The sequence below is a fragment of the Schistocerca piceifrons genome, chromosome 6 (assembly GCF_021461385.2).
Source record: "Schistocerca piceifrons isolate TAMUIC-IGC-003096 chromosome 6, iqSchPice1.1, whole genome shotgun sequence".
NCBI classification, from domain to species: domain Eukaryota; kingdom Metazoa; phylum Arthropoda; class Insecta; order Orthoptera; family Acrididae; genus Schistocerca; species Schistocerca piceifrons.
This window is the reverse complement of record NC_060143.1, coordinates 201,888,964-201,905,087: the sequence shown is the minus strand read 5'-3', so window position 1 is coordinate 201,905,087 and position 16,124 is coordinate 201,888,964. Positions and strand designations below refer to the sequence as shown.

Genomic DNA, 16,124 nt, shown 5'->3' with positions numbered 1-16,124 from the left:
ACACACATATATCCATCCACCCATATACAGACACAAGCAGACATATATAAATGCAAAGAGGTTGGGCAGAGATGTCAGTCGAGGCGGAAATACAGAGGCAAAGATGTTGTTGAGTGACAGATGATGTATGAGCGGCGGCAACTTGAAATTAGCGGAGGTTGAGGCCTGGTGGGTAACAGGAAGACAGAACATATTGAAGGGCAAGTTCCCATCTCCGGAGTTCTGATAGGTTGGTGTCAGTGGGAAGTATCCAGATAACCCGGACGGTGTAACACTGTGCCAAGATGTGCTGGCTGTGCACCAAGGCATGTTTAGGCACAGGGTGATCCTCATTACCAACAAACACTGTCTGCCTGTGTCCGTTCATGCGAAAGCTTGCTGGTCATTCCCACATAGAAGGCTTCACAGTGTAGGCATGTCAGTTGATAAATCACGTGGGTGCTTTCACACGTGGCTCTGCCTTTTATCATGTACACCTTCCGGGTTATGGGACTAGAGTAGGTGGTGGTGGGAGGGTGCATGGGACAGGCCTTGCACCGAGGGGGGGGGGGGGGCAGTTATAAGGGTAGGAGACAGAGGGTAGGTAAGGTGGTTTGGGGATTTCATAGGGATGAGCCAAGAGGTTACGAAGGTTAGGTGGACGGCGGAAAGACACTCTTGGTGGAGTGAGGAGGATTTCATGAAGGATGGATCTCATTTCAGGGCAGGATTTGAGGAAGTCATATCCCTGCTGAAGAGCCACATTCAGAGTCTGATCCAGTCCCGGAAAGTATCCTGTCACAAGTGGAGCACTTTTGGGGTTCTTCTGTGGGAGGTTCTGGGTTTTAGGGGATGAGGAAGTGGCTCTAGCTATTTGCTTCTGTACCAGGTCGGGAGGGAAGTTGCGGGATGCGAAAGCTGTTTTCAGGTTATTGGTGTAATGGTTCAGGGATTCAGGACTGGAGCAGATTCGTTTGCCACAAAGACCTAAGCTGTAGGGAAGGGACCGTTTGATATGGAATGGGTGGCAGCTGTCGTAATGAAGGTACTGTTGCTTGTTAGTGGGTTTGATGTGGATGGATGTGTGAAGCTGGCCAATGGACAGATGGAGGCCAACGTCGAGGAAAGTGGCATGGGATTTGGAGTAGGACCAGGTGAATCTGATGGAACCAAAGGAGTTGAGGTTGGAGAGGAAATTCTGGAGTAGTTGTTCACTGTGAGTCCAGACCATGAAGATGTCATTAATAAATCTGTACCAAACTGTTTTCTGCTTTTTCTTTACAGTTCTTTCTGCCACTCCTTTCAATTTTGCATCCTATGTCTCCTGTTATTCCTTTTCTTTTTCTTCCAAGTATATTCATTTTCTTTTTCTTCTAAGTAATTTCTGAACGAGGGAAAGGTACTTATCTGATTTTTATGTAGCTCTGCTCTTCTAAACACCCCCCCCCCCCCTTTCCGTGATTGAGGAAATGAAAGAATTGCGTGAACACCTAAAAATAGGACTTTCAATACCTGTAGTCCTATTCGAGAAGGACTACTACACTCATTGTAGGGTCTAAGGATTTATCTGTTACTACTCTTTAGACAGCAGCTTTATCAGGTCCTTCAGCAGATTTTGCTTGACATTCAGTTGGTGGTTAATCAGTCACACAAAAGGGGAAAAATATCACTTCCCGCATCATCTTGATTAAAAAGTTCACTTTTCGTTATCTGAGGTTTTTTCTGTTGTTAGATTCTCTTGGCCAACTGTGTATAATTTTAGAGAATTGGTGCTACATGAATCAGCATCATTCGCACAAACAGCTATGACCCACAGCATTTTGTTACGAACTGACTGTACTACAAAGTGACATGGGAAACAAAAATACACACACAGAGGTATTAAGTTCCAAAACTTACATACGAAGGACAAAAAACATTTTACCCTGTGAATTCTAAATAAAGCTGGGTAAACAATTGGCAATATGGATTCTTCAACTGCTGTTGTACACACACTAGACTATTACATTAGATACTATCAGCAGTGTTGGCAACCATATAAACTTACCCAGCATACTCTTGAGACAACAGCATACTCCTATAGCCTCTACCACCTTAATTACTTCTCAAACAAAATCCTGATGTATCATGTCCATGAGTTAAGGTTGTCCTAACACACAAGAATGGGAAACAGTTTAATGCTTATCTGCCAATGACAGAGCACAATCAAAGCATCTCATTAGAAATTTACAAATCTATTTCTCTGAGTATTTTTAAATCACAACTAATTTGAGGATATTAACTCCAGTTGTCTCACATAGCTAAGAAACATCAATAAAGCACACATTTCAGTAAATATAATTTAAAATAAAACAAATTATACAGGTAAAATCATCAGTCACATAAAACAAGGTACGTCTACAAACAATTCTTATAAATCGTCCACATCACAGGATGTATTTGTCCAAGGAGTATCTAACTTCAGCAAGTTCATCAGTTCAGGATCATTTCCAACAAGACACAATACCTCTTTTATTCTCACAATGTCCCAAAGCGATAACATAACTTGGTTGTTTAAATCTGATACTTTGTCATTGAGATTTTTAATCTCTTCATCCAGTTTTAGCGCTTCGATAAATCCCTTTCTAGAAGCATACCTGCAACAAAACAACCAAAGCTAGGTAATTTAACATTATCACTTATAACCATGACCACTTCAAAATTAAACAAAAAGTAATACATATGAGACATGTAGAGTGCAAGGACATTTGGAACCGCGGGACTGCTACGGTCGCAGGTTCGAATCCTGCCTCGGGCATGGATGTGTGTGATGTCCTTAGGTTAGTTAGGTTTAAGTAGCTCTAAGTTCTAGGGAACTGATGACCTCAGATGTTAAGTCTCATAGTGCTCAGAGCCATTTGAACCATTTTGCAAGGACATTGAACAAGTTACACAAGAGGATAAAAAATCTTTAAAGGCAATAGTTAAATTAAGAACCACTGACGTTCATGTTACTGACTAGCAATTAATACTGATCTCTCTAATCGAGAGACAGACATAGATACAGATATTTTGGACACATTCATTAATTTTTATGGTATAGATCAGATGAAGTAAAGGCCACAGTATTGGGCAATAGAACATTTTAAAAGGCTTCATCATGTATACAAATAAGTTTGTAGTCAAATGCCGTGATGATATTCACTTAAGGTGTTCTCAGGTACCTGGCCTATATAACATACTATGCCAAATTGGTTAATATACATTGGTAAGTAAGAGAACACTTTAATTACAACTTGTGAGTCAAATACATAACTATTCCACAAAATATAACTTAGTGCTACTATTTACAGGTAATTAGTGAGCACTGTATAATTAGTCAAACAGTGGTACCATATTTGTTCCATACCAGTAGTATGCTCGCTGATACATGATCACATCTATATTTACTTCTACATCTATACAGATATTCCACAAGCCACCATATGGTACGTGGCGGAGGATACCCTGTACCATTACTTGTCATTTCCTATGTATGTTGGCAGCAGTAGAATTGTCTAGCAATCAGCTTCAAATGCTGTTTCTCTAAATTTTCTCAATAGTGTTACTCAAAAAGAACATTGCATTCCCTTCAAGGATTCCCATATGATTTCCCGAAGCATCTCCGTAACACTTAGCTGTTGTTCGAACCTATCGGTAACAAATCTAGCAGCCAGCTTCGATGTCTTCCTTCAATCCGACCTGGTATGGATCCAAAACACTCAAGCAGTAGTCAAGAACAAGCCACACCAGCATCCTATATGTGGTCTTTCCAGGTGAACCATTCTTTCCTAAAATTCTCCCAATAAACCAGTCCCCCATTTGCCTTCTCTACCACAGTTCTCACATGCTCGTTCCACCTCATATCGCAATGAAACGTTACACCCAGCTATTTAAATGACTTGACTGTGTCAAGCAGGACTAGTAATACTGTATCTAAACATTATAGGTTTCATCTTCCAACTCATCCGCATTATCTTATATTTTTCCACATTAGGGTTAGTGGCCATTAATCACACTATTGGAATCAGCAAACAACTGCAGACTGCTGTCCACCCTGCCTGCCTAATCATTTATGTATATAAATAACAACAGCAGTCCTATATCAGTTCCGTGGGGCATTCCTGATGATACCCTCTCATCTAGTTTCTTCGACCCGCCTGCATATCTGTGAACTTATTCCATATACGCTCATACCTTCATTAACAGTCTGCAGTGGGGCAAAATGTCAAATGCCTTCTGTAAATCTAGAAATACGGAATCTGCCTTTCGCCCTTCATCCATAGTTCTCAGTGTAAGAAAAGGGCAAGCTGAGTTTCACATGAGCAATGCTTTCTATGTTCAAGGATTCTGCAGCAAACATAAGTTAGGGATATTGATCTGTAATTTTGCAGGTCCGTTCTTATTTACTGGAGTTACCTGGGCTTTTTTCCAGTTGCTTGGGACTTTCTGCTGTGTGAGAGATTCGCAGTTAGGTACAGGGCCAATGCTGTACAGTACTCCTTGTAAAATCTAACTGGAATTCCATCTGGACCTGGTGATTTATTTGTTTTCAAATCTTTCAGTTGTTTCTCTATGCTTATGCTTATTACTAGGCATGGGGGGGGGGGGGGGGGGGGGGTCCTGTCCAATAGTCACAATGGTGGTATGTTTGCACGAATGTGTGTGAATGATTTCTTGAATGTGAAATTTAAAACTTAGGCTTTCGTTTTGCTATCTTCAAACTGTCACGCCAGACTGGTCAACAAGGGACTGAATAGAAACCTTAGCCCCACTTAGCAATTTTACATAGGACCAGAATTTTCTCAGTTTCTCTGCCAGATCTTTTGCTAAGGTTGGACAGCAGTAATTGCTGTATGTTTTGCGCTTGGACCTTTTCACAGATGCACAAGTCTCCACAAACCTTCCCATGTTGTCATTTGTGCATTCCCATTTGAACATAAGAGTGGAACAGCATCTGCTTCCTCAGCATCCACTGAATTTCATTATTAAAGCATAGTGGGTCTTTTCCATCCTTTATCCACTTACTAGGCACGTATCTCTTCAGACCAAGATTTACAGTCTGCTTAAACTTTGCCCATAATTCCTCTACATCCAGCTAACTGGAACTAAGTGATGCCAATTCAGTGTCTAACTGAAATGCTAATAACTGCTTATCTGCTCTATCTAGCAGAAACACTCCCAGCTTTCTTGACTGATTTATTAATTTCCGTAATCAAAGTTGCTTTAGTGACATCACGATCATTAATCCCCCTTTCTAAACTGATACTGTAAATAAGGTCCAGCCTATCTGTAACTATAAGGTGTAAGATATTTCCATTATGTGTGGGCTGCTGAGCTAACTTCTTAAGACAATTTTCAGAAAACATATTCAAAAGTATTTCACATGACTGTCTGTCTGTAATCCTCCCCCCAAAATGAACCCATGGGCATCCCAGTCCATGCTTGGCTGGTTTAAGTCATCAACTAGTACTGTAGACTTCCTTTGAATGACTCTAGAACAGTCACAGCATAATCAGGTAGCCGGTAAATACATGTAACAATTAACATGGTTTTACCTGCGCCTGTTACACGTGACCAGACGACTTCACTATCACACTCAACTTCAACCTCAATAATGACAATATTTTTGACATTTGCAATGATTGCTCCCCTCCTATGGCCTCCAGTATGTCTTTCTGATATTTTTTTCCATGACTCGCTAAATTGTTGTTGCTGTTGTTGTTGTTACTGCATCTGGAAGGCGCTCAATATCACAGTCATCAGCACCCGTACACTGATGACTCGCTAAATATCTCTGAGCTTCCCATTCCAGGTTTCAGCCCGCTCTTGGTCCCAAAAAAAATTGAGTGCAAGAACTTTCCTGGAGAGCAGTAAATTCAGGAACTTTTATTATGAATACTTCGACAGTATACTGATAAAATTTTGAAGATCTAAGTGTTTTTATTCTGAACACCATTTGACACCCCTTGCTGCATACTGACTGACAAGTGTTCATCACAGCACCTCAAACTATTACCTAGCCTAAAAATTCCTTATGTGCACTCCACAAGTACTCTGCTATCCAAGTAGCTGCTTCCTTTGTGTAGTCCACCCCTGACCTATTAAGGTGAGTCCTACAAATCCCCACACAATAACACACATCTAGAAATCTGCAGCCAAGACCGTCACACTCTGCTTCAAATCCAAGGACCCTGATCAACTCTGGGAACGATGTTGCAAATTGCAAGTTCTACTTGCATCCTGTGTGCCAGGCCAGCAGTCACCACCACCTCTGCCAGTCACCTGTACAAACTGAGGATCACCTCAGAACCCATGTAACAGGCATCGTCGGTGCCAATGTGAGCCATGACTGCATCTCGCACACTCGATAGCCATAGGCAAGGCCACCTCCGTTTCCCAGATGAGGCCCCCCGGCAGACTGAGCTCCATAACATGCCTAACACTGGAGCTCCCAATAACAAGTAAACCCGATATTCTTCACAGGTTTGCAGCCAGATCATGTCGCCATCCAGACCTAATATTTTAGCGGACCAGCTGACCGCCATCTTCAGGTGAGTTAATGCTCGTGCACTGCCTCGCTGGAAACTGAATTCCAGCCACAACGATGGAAACCTTTATACACCACGGACAGAGCACTGCGCATGCGCGATATGATGGGCAACGCCTCCTAGGCAAGTAGACACGCAGCGCACCGGTGAGAGAAGACAGTAGAAACGATAAATCGCAACAGCACTAGTTGGAAGAATCCAGTGATCAAAAAGAAGATCGTTGTTGTTTAATGTCGGACAAAATCGGATTCCATATCTTACTTAGTGGAAAACCTTTATCCCTGTTAATAATATTACTTGATAATCTAATTTCAATGGATTCTTTAAGAACACATTCCCAATAGCGAGAAGCAGGAGTGATCAATCATGTCTTGTCATAGATCATCTTTTGTCCTTTGTTAAGGCAGTGTTCCGCACTGCCGACTTCTCAGGCTGGGAAAAAGGCAGTGTTCCGCACTGCCGACTTCTCAGGCTGGGACAACTGAGTGCGCCGATGATGTTTCACACACCGGTTCAAATAGTTTGACCAATATAGTTCTTTCCACAGTGACGCGAAATTTCATAAACCCCAGGCTTCCTCAAGCCCAAATCATCTTTAACTGAGCCAAGAAGGGCTCTAATCTTGGCCACCGGCGTAAAAACTCTTAATATCACATTTTCTTAAAATTCTTGAAATTTTGGATGATACACTTCCCGCAAAGGGTAAATAAGCAACAGCTTCAAAAGTATCCTCTATTGGCTCGCGTGATGGACCAGACTCAAGAGCACGGCATATTTGTTGTTATTCTCTCACATGAGAATTATGTTGCCAACATGGATCTTTTGTTAGAGGAATTGCCTATCGGAAAATCAAAAATGATCCCATGGATTGTATAAAACGGAAGATTCTCTCACTTTTAAAGAAGAGCTCCTTACCTAGTGATTTCATCAAGAAACTTCATCCTGGTGCGGCAGTTCCTCCGAGATATTATAGTTTACTTAAGATTCATAAGAGTGGTATTCCTCTGTGTCCCATTGTCAGCAACTTGGGTGCCCCTACATATAATTTGGGCAAATATTTAGCTTCAGTCCTCAGGCCATATGTGGGAAAATGTGAACATCACATATCAAATTCGTCCGTCCAAGTTATGTCGTTATGTGTTGACTTCAACGTATTTTCTTTTCAATGATGTATATTTTGAGCAAACTGATGGAGTGGCTATGGGGAGTCCACTGTCCCCCATAATCGCCAACCTTTTTATGGAAGACTTTGAGGACATGGCACTCAGAACTTTGTTTCTTAAACCAAAATGTTTTTTTTAGATATGTTGATGACATTTTTATGGTTTGGCCACATGGAATTGATTCTTTGAATTGCTTGTTACATCATTTTAACTGTCTACATCGAAGTATTCAATTTACTATGGAAATTGAAAGTGATGGTAAACTTCCATTTCTTGATGTTTTAGTTCAAAGAAAGGATGATGGGACTTTTGGACACTGTGTTTATCAGAAAACTACTCATACTGACCACTATCTTCATGTGACCAGCTGTCATCCACCACACCAATATAGTGGAGTTTTGCGGACTCTGGTGAAAAGAGCTTACGCCATTCCTGACGAGGAACATTTGAAAGGAGAACTTTATCATTTAAAGATTGTTTTTAAACAGAATGGATGTATGGAACAACAAATATGCCTTGCTCTTCAGTTTGGTCTGTCACGCGAGCCAATGGAGGATATTTTTGAAGGTGTTGCTCATTTACCCTTTGCGAGAAGTATATCATCCAAAATTTCAAGAATTTTAAGAAAATATGATATTAAATGTGTTTTTATGCCGGTGGCTGAGACTAGAGCCGTTCTTGGCTCAGTTAAAGATGATTTGGGCTTGAGGAAGCCCGAGGTTTATGAAATTCCGTGTCACTGTGGAAAGAAGTGTATTGGTCAAACTACTCAAACTATTCAGGACTGGTGTGTGGAACATCATTGGCACACTCGGTTGTTCCAGCCTGAGAAGTCGGCAGTGTGGAACACTGCCTTAACAAAGGACAAAGGATGACGTATGACAAGACACAATTGATAGCTCCTGCTTTCTGCTACTGGGAACGTGTTCTTAAAGAATCCACTGAAATTAGATTATCAAGTAATATTATTAACAGGGATAAAGGTTTTCTTCTAAGTAAGATGTGGAATCCGATTTTGTCCAACATTAAACAACAACGGTCTTCTTTTCAATCATTGGATTCTTCCAACTAGTGCTGTTGCGATTTATCATTTCTGCAGTCTTCTCTCAGTGGCGCGCTGCATGTCTACTTGCCTAGGAGGCAGCTGCCCATCATCTCACACACGCGCAGTGCTCTGTCCGTGGTGTATAAAGGTTTCCATCGTTGTGGCTGGAATTCAGTTTCCAGCGAGGTGGTGCACGAGCATTAACTCACCAGAAGATGGCGGCCAGCTGGTCCATCAAAATATTAGGTCTGGATGATGACATGATCTGGCTGCAAACCCGTGAAGAATATCAGCAGTTATTATGCCGGGAAAGTCTACAAAAGCACAACAAGTAAACCCCTTCTCCCGTATGTCTGCTCATACCTTGCTGAATGAGCGGCCACCTGTCCACTCACAGTTAGGCCAGGTGGCCAGTCTCCACACTGGCCCTCCGCCTCGAGCAATGGAAACACCTTACCACCTGCCACTCACCCTGCTGCGAGGGCAGATCCAATGTGTCAGGTGCACTGGGAGGTGCCTCTGAAGCAGAGCCCATGGACAGAACAAGCAACACCTAAGGTGTCCCATGCGACACACCAGATTCTCTGCCACCGCTACACCCAGAGGCAACAGCCTGGAGGTGACTGACCATAGCCAAAAGTACATTCAGCTGTTCACAAACTGCAGCCAGCTCCTCCAGCATCGGCACATAGAATGCGCACATCCTAGCAAGACTAACTGAAGAAGTGAACTAAAAAAGCAGACAATCCTAGATATGCAACTTGCTACTCTCCTGATGTGTTAATGAGCTACGTAGCTGGCTGTTCAGTGAGCAACTATAGTGCTACACATTGAATGAATTTACACTTATAAAAAGTCAAGATTAAACCTCTTAAACAGAGAAACACATGCAAAATTTAATAAATATACTATTAGCAACACACAGAAAAAGATCAACACTTAACTTGCAACTTTTCTGTGGTCTGAGGCTGGTTTTCAATTAATTCAAATACTTAGATGTTATGGATACTGTTCAAGCAAAATTTTATCACTGAAATTATAATCCTGTTATTGTAATAATTTTATTCATTCACATAACAGAAATCGAGTTTACATATTGCCTTTAACATTACTGTCTCAATTCTAGATAGAAAATTAATTTTGTCACTTATCTTGCACATTTATGAGAACATGAATATTTTTTCTATTTACAGTGGCAGCAGTGTCCCTACTCACAACTGCATTTTACTGAACCTCACTACAAATCATGGTCATTTCACAACAAACCACTATCCCCCCCTCCGACACGCTAACAGAACTTCTGTGTGCAATTCCTATAATTTCATCATTATATGAGTACTTTAGCACAAGTCATAATTTGTCATTATTTTACTTTACTGAAATACAGTGCAGTGGCTGTTTCTGGCTGTTAATGTATACATTGATTCCTTCCACATCCGAGAGTGCTTTCCATCACAATGGGATTTATAGAACACAGTATGAGAACGAATCAATCAATCAACGAATATGAATGCTCAGAATCTCCTCTGTGTTTGTTTTACCTGAGTAGTTTGTCTCCATTTAGTAAGTATTTTTTTGTGAACTGTGGTTTATCAGGGGGAGGAATTTTCCAATAAACTCCAAGTATAGTCTTACAATCACACAGTAAAACATTTATCTTGCAAAAGGGCTGGTCAGGCAGATCAAATTCAGGGCCAAGTGTTACTGTCACATCTGAAATAGAAAAAACACCACCTATTATTTTAATGCTTCAAATAAGGAAATTTTAGAAAGACACTAGTTGTGAAATAGCACTCTAACCTTTAATTTACCAATGAACCTAACTTTTTAAAAAAACAGTGAATCACCAAGTCTACAGATCACAGCAACCAACTTCCTTTCCTTTTTTTAACAAATGGGGATCACAGTCGACATTAACGCAAAATATAAACCACGATGTGAACATATATATATTACTCTACAAAATGAATAAGTAAAGGTGCTGATAAAATATCAAAATGCATTAAAGTAAATGGATTCATTCGCACAAACACCCTCTTCCCAACAAATAGCACACATTAAAATTAAGAAATTAACTTAATTCCTTTGGGCACTTTGGGGGCACGGGGCATCCAGGCGACATTGCTATCCACCTCAGTCTTTGGCTATTTCCCTCAGTTTCAACCAGCTCTTGCCAATTCTTCTGACTTTCGCTTCCCCTGCTCTCTTCCCTGTACCTCTAGGGCTGCCTCTCTTTCTTGTACCTTAGGTTTTCCATTCCAATGCCTTCTTCTCCACAGCTCTGCTGGCTTTCTCAGTGGTGCCCCAACCAACTCCACTTTTTTTCACATATCTGGATTTCTAGACATGTCTTGTTTATTTTCCAGTCTATTTTTTCTGGCCACAAAATTTTCTTGGTGTGCCAGAGACACCCGTTTGCAAAGCTCTGTAACTATGACGTTACATTCTTGTCTTGCCTACTTTCCAACTTTCATTGGCGTATAGAAGGATAGCCTTCACATTTGTATTAAAATATGAATTTTTGTTTTGTATGTGGTGTTTCTGTTTCGTCACATTGGCTACCGTTGTATAAAGGCAGCATTAGCCTACTTTATGTCCTCATATCTTTTCTATCTTTTCTAGCTCCACCATCATCTGTCACCACAATACCCAGGTAGAAAAACAAGTTGAAACACTCTACCAGCTGCTTCTCTACAGACAGAGGTTCTTCCATACTCCAAGCATTTATTCTCACTTCCTCTAGTTTACCTAAGAGGGCTGTTTTATTTTTTCCAACCTCCAATCGTCCATCTAAGCAAGTAAGAGGTAGGGAGGGGCCGGACCTACACGTCATGCGATGGCGCAGCTCCCCCACCACAACCTCTGCCGTTTTCAGCTGCAGTGTGGCAGTTGTAGCCGAGCTACGTCCGTGTAAACATGGCCCCTACGCTCGATGCTCCCGCCAAATGTGAGTTACGAAGTGTAATCCGTTTGCTGCAAGCAGCAGGATGTAGTGCTGCGGAAATCCATCACAGAATGAGCAACGTGTATGGTAACAACGTTATGAGTGATGGTAGTGTTAGGGAATGATGTCGAAAATTTAAAGAAGACTGAACAGACATCCATGGCAAAGGCGGACAAGGTCGCAAGTCTGTCGCCAATGTAGGCCTCGTTGAGCGTGTCGATCAGGCGGTGAGATGCAAACGAAGGTTTACAATTAGCGAACTGTCTGATGAATTTCCAGACATTTCAAGGTCTGTTTTGTACACAATTGTGACTCAAGACCTAGGCTATCTGAAATTGTGTGCACATTGGATCCCAAAAACGCTCAGTATCGACCACAAAACACAAAGGATGGCGTCAGGATTATCGTTTCTCACACGTTATGCCAATGAGGGAAACGTTTTTTTCAAGTTGATTGTTACTGACGATGAAATGTGGGTCCTCTATGACAATCCTGAAACAAAGGAACAATCAAAGCAGTGGATGCACACAGCTTCCCCAAGCAAGCCAAAAAAGTTTAAACATTCACTGATGAAAAGAAAACAATGGCCACTGTGTTTTGGGACCATAAAGCAGTGCTGCTGGTGGACCTTATGTAGCAAGCTACGATGATAACCAAGGAAGTTTATTGTGAAACTTTACGTCGTCTCAACGAGTGCAGAGGAACGCTTTCGTCTGGCGTTGTTTTGATCCATGACAACGCCCGACCACACAGTGCCAACATGACAAAAGACCTTGTCAAAAAGTTTAAATGGGAAGTTTTTGAACATCCACTGTACAGCCCGGACCTAGCACCAAGTGATTATCACCTGTTCCGAGAACTGAAGTCCTGGTTAGGTGGGCAGCACTGCGCTAATAACGAAGAACTTCAGGACACCGTCAAGACTTACCTGTCCTCTCTGGCGGCAACATTCTTCAAGGAAGGCATCGAAAAGCTTGTGTCACGGTATGACAAGTGCCTCAATTGTTTTGGCGATTATGTACAAAAATAAGTTAAGACTTTACTGTACTTTTGGTAATAAAATTATTATTTTCTGTACATTTTTATTTTATTTACAGGCAATCGGAGGTTGGGGGGAGGGGAACCTCATATATCTATCTTGACACCAGGAATCCTGCTATGACTTCCTCCCGAACATCGCTCACCTGTTCCTCTTTGTTGTCTTCATGGATTTAACAGCTCCTTGAAATGTTCCAACTTTGTAACTATTCCTGTTGGGCTGTAATTTTCACGTGAAAAGTTATTTTTGCGAGTTGTTATAAAGTCAACATTCATTAATGCTGGCAGTCTATGATCCTAAACCTATGTTAATTTTTCATTCAGTTTTATTAAAAAATTGACCATTTCAAGCTCTGAATAAATCTGTGTCCACTGAAATTTCCTACCTCACTTCCCTGATTCCATTTAAAAAATTAAAACATTCCTTTTTAATAATAAAACTTTTCCCTCTCACAAAGATAATTACTTTCAGATAAAATGGAAGGTACTTTTGTAATTAAAGCTTTGAATACCTTTACACTATATAGTTTCACAATAATCACTTACACAAGCCAGGTAACGACGTGGGACAAGATGAGCTGAGATAAATTGACAAAATGAGATTGAGACACTATTATCTTGAATTTATTGACTTACACAAAACAAAAGTTGATGTAACTATAACTTCTTATACCTAGAAATTCTTAGTACACTACTTATTATTGTCTTTAAATGATTCACAATTATACAAAAAAAAGTAACAAAATTATTTACAATCATGGCTTATGGCCTTATAAGAGTGGCTACAATAGAAGCTGTATGGATATTTTCCAGGTTTTCTTTTGCTTCAGCACTCAATTCTTGATGTTATTACCTCAAAGCTTCAGCTCTTCTCATGTGCAGCTCTTTTTCTTTAAGGGCCTTTTTTCTTCCCACCTTCAGTACTCATAGAACTTCTGAGTGTAATGAGCAGTTTATCACAAGTATTGCAAATCTCTGACTTTGGTAGTTGAAATCCAATATAATAAGGCTGACAGAATAGCTGTCTGTATTTGTCTTGACTGACAGACTGAATCCTCCTTTCTTAACAGTACCTCACAAGATAATCGCAATATAGTGCTGTTATATTTGAAACAGCTACTAAAATATATTTTATCTGGTTTTTGCATTTAGCTACAATGTGTGTGGTACGAAGGTATGTTTCAGGAATATGATTTGGACTATTTTCATGTTTTCTCCTTTGATCTTTTTGACCGAGCAATGCAACTTAAATCAAACAATGGAAAATGCAGGATGGAATGTAGCAATATTATGAAAAGGAAAGTTGCTACTCACCACTTAGTGAGATGCTGAGTTGCAGATAGGCACAACAAAAAGACGATCGCAGAATAAGCTTTTGGCCAAAATGTCAAAAATAGATCCCACACACACACACACACACACACACACACACACACACACACACACACACACACACACAACCTGCAGTCTCTGGCAGCTCTGGCTCTGTGTGTGTGTGTGTGTGTGTGTGTGTGAGATCTATTTTTGACCAAGGCCTTATAGGCCGAAAGCTTATTCTGCAACAGTCTTTTTATTGTGCCTATTTGTAACTCAGCATCTCCACTACATGGTGAGTAGCAACTTTCCTTTTCACAATATTGTTACATTGCAACTTGTTTAAATACATTGTTCAAACAGCCTCTGGTGTGTTGAAGATCATGGACCACCAAGGAAAGACTTTTTGCACACATGCTACAACTGCTCTTCTATACTGATGTTTAAATTGTAAGACTTCTGCTTATGACACAATTGTGGTGAGATCTGACCATACCTCCTTTTCACAGGACATTTATATCATCATCATCATCATCATCATCATCAAAGACTGATTATGCCTTTCAGCATTCAGTCTGGAGCATAGTCCCCCTTATAAAATTCCTCCATGATCCCCTATTCAGTGCTAACATTGGTCCCTCTTCTGATGATAAGCCTATTACTTCAATATCATTCTTAACCGAATCCAGGCACCTTCTCCTTGATCTACCCTGACTCTTCCTACCCTCTACCGCTAAACCAAGGAATCTCTTGTGTAACCTTGCTTCTCCCATGCGTGTAACATGACCCCACCATCTAAGCCTGTTCGTCCTGACTGCTACATCTATAGAGTTCATTCCCAGTTTTTCTTTGATTTCCTCATTGTGGGCACCCTCCTGCTATTGTTCCCATCTACTAGTACCTGCAATCATCCTAGCAATTTCATATCCATAACCTCAACCTTACTGATAAGGTAACCTGAATCCACCCAGCTTTCGCTCCCATACAACAAAGTTGGTCGAAAGATTGAACGGTGCACAGATAACTTAGTCTTAGTACTGACTTCCTTCTTGCAGAAGAGAGTAGATCGTAGCTGAGCGCTCACTGCATTAGCTTTGCTACACCTCGCTTCCAGTTCTTTCACTATGTTGCCATCCTGTGAGAATATGCATCCTAAGTACTTGAAACCGTCCACCTGTTCTAACTTTGTTCCTCCTATTTGGCACTCAATCCGTTTATATTTCCTTCCCACTGACATTACTTTCGTTTTGGAGATGCTAATCTTCGTACCATAGTCCTTACATTTCTGATCTAGCTCTGAAATATTACTTTGCAAACTTTCAATCGAATCTGCCATCACAACTAAGTCATCCGCATATGCGAGACTGCTTATTTTGTGTCCATATATCTTAATCTCACCCAGCCATTCTATTGTTTTCAACATATGATCCATAAATAATATGAACAGTGGAGACAGGTTGCAGCCTTGTCTTACCCCTGAAACTACTCTGAACCATGAACTCAATTTACCGTCAACTCTAACTGCTGCCTGACTATCTATGCAAAGACCTTTAATTGCTTGCAAAAGTTTGCGTCCTATTCCATAAACTCATAGAACAGACAATAGCTTCCTCCTAGGAACCCAGTCATATGCCTTTTCTAGATCTATAAAGCATAGATACAATTCCCTGTTCCACTCTTAACACTTCTCCATTATTTGCCGTAAGCTAAAGATCTGGTCCTGACAACCTCTACGAGGCCTAACCCACACTGATTTTCATCCAATTTGTCCTCAACTAATACTCGCACTTTCCTCTCAACAAAACCTGAGGAGGACATTTATAAGACAAAATAAATATCAATTTTGTATGTCCAAGTTCTCCAGATTCCAGAGACAATTAAAAATGTCATTCTTCACATTAAACAGTTTTTCCTTCAGATTTCAGTGGACAACTACACAGTTCGCCAACAGTGTCCAGGAACTCCTCTTAGCAACACGTCTTTCCTTTTTCTGGTGTGAAGTGGTCAATCTAGTGTAGGATGTGGTGACCTGCTACCTACTTCTCAAAAATAAAACAAACATTTGTAGAGGA

General features: G+C 40.8%; 1 protein-coding gene across 2 annotated transcripts in view; it reads right to left on the bottom strand.

Moving 5' to 3' along the window:
• Positions 1 to 2,197: 2,197 nt before the first annotated feature.
• The window catches only part of LOC124802869, a 73,829-nt gene continuing 59,902 nt past the window's right edge, over positions 2,198 to 16,124 (bottom strand). For both annotated transcript variants that reach the window (XM_047263911.1, XM_047263910.1), the window contains 2 exons: positions 10,298 to 10,469; positions 2,198 to 2,615 (listed from right to left, as the gene is read on the bottom strand). In XM_047263911.1, coding sequence (XP_047119867.1) covers positions 2,390 to 2,615; positions 10,298 to 10,469 — 398 coding nt within the window. In that variant the 3' untranslated portion in view covers positions 2,198 to 2,389. The remainder of the gene's footprint in view (positions 2,616 to 10,297; positions 10,470 to 16,124) is intronic.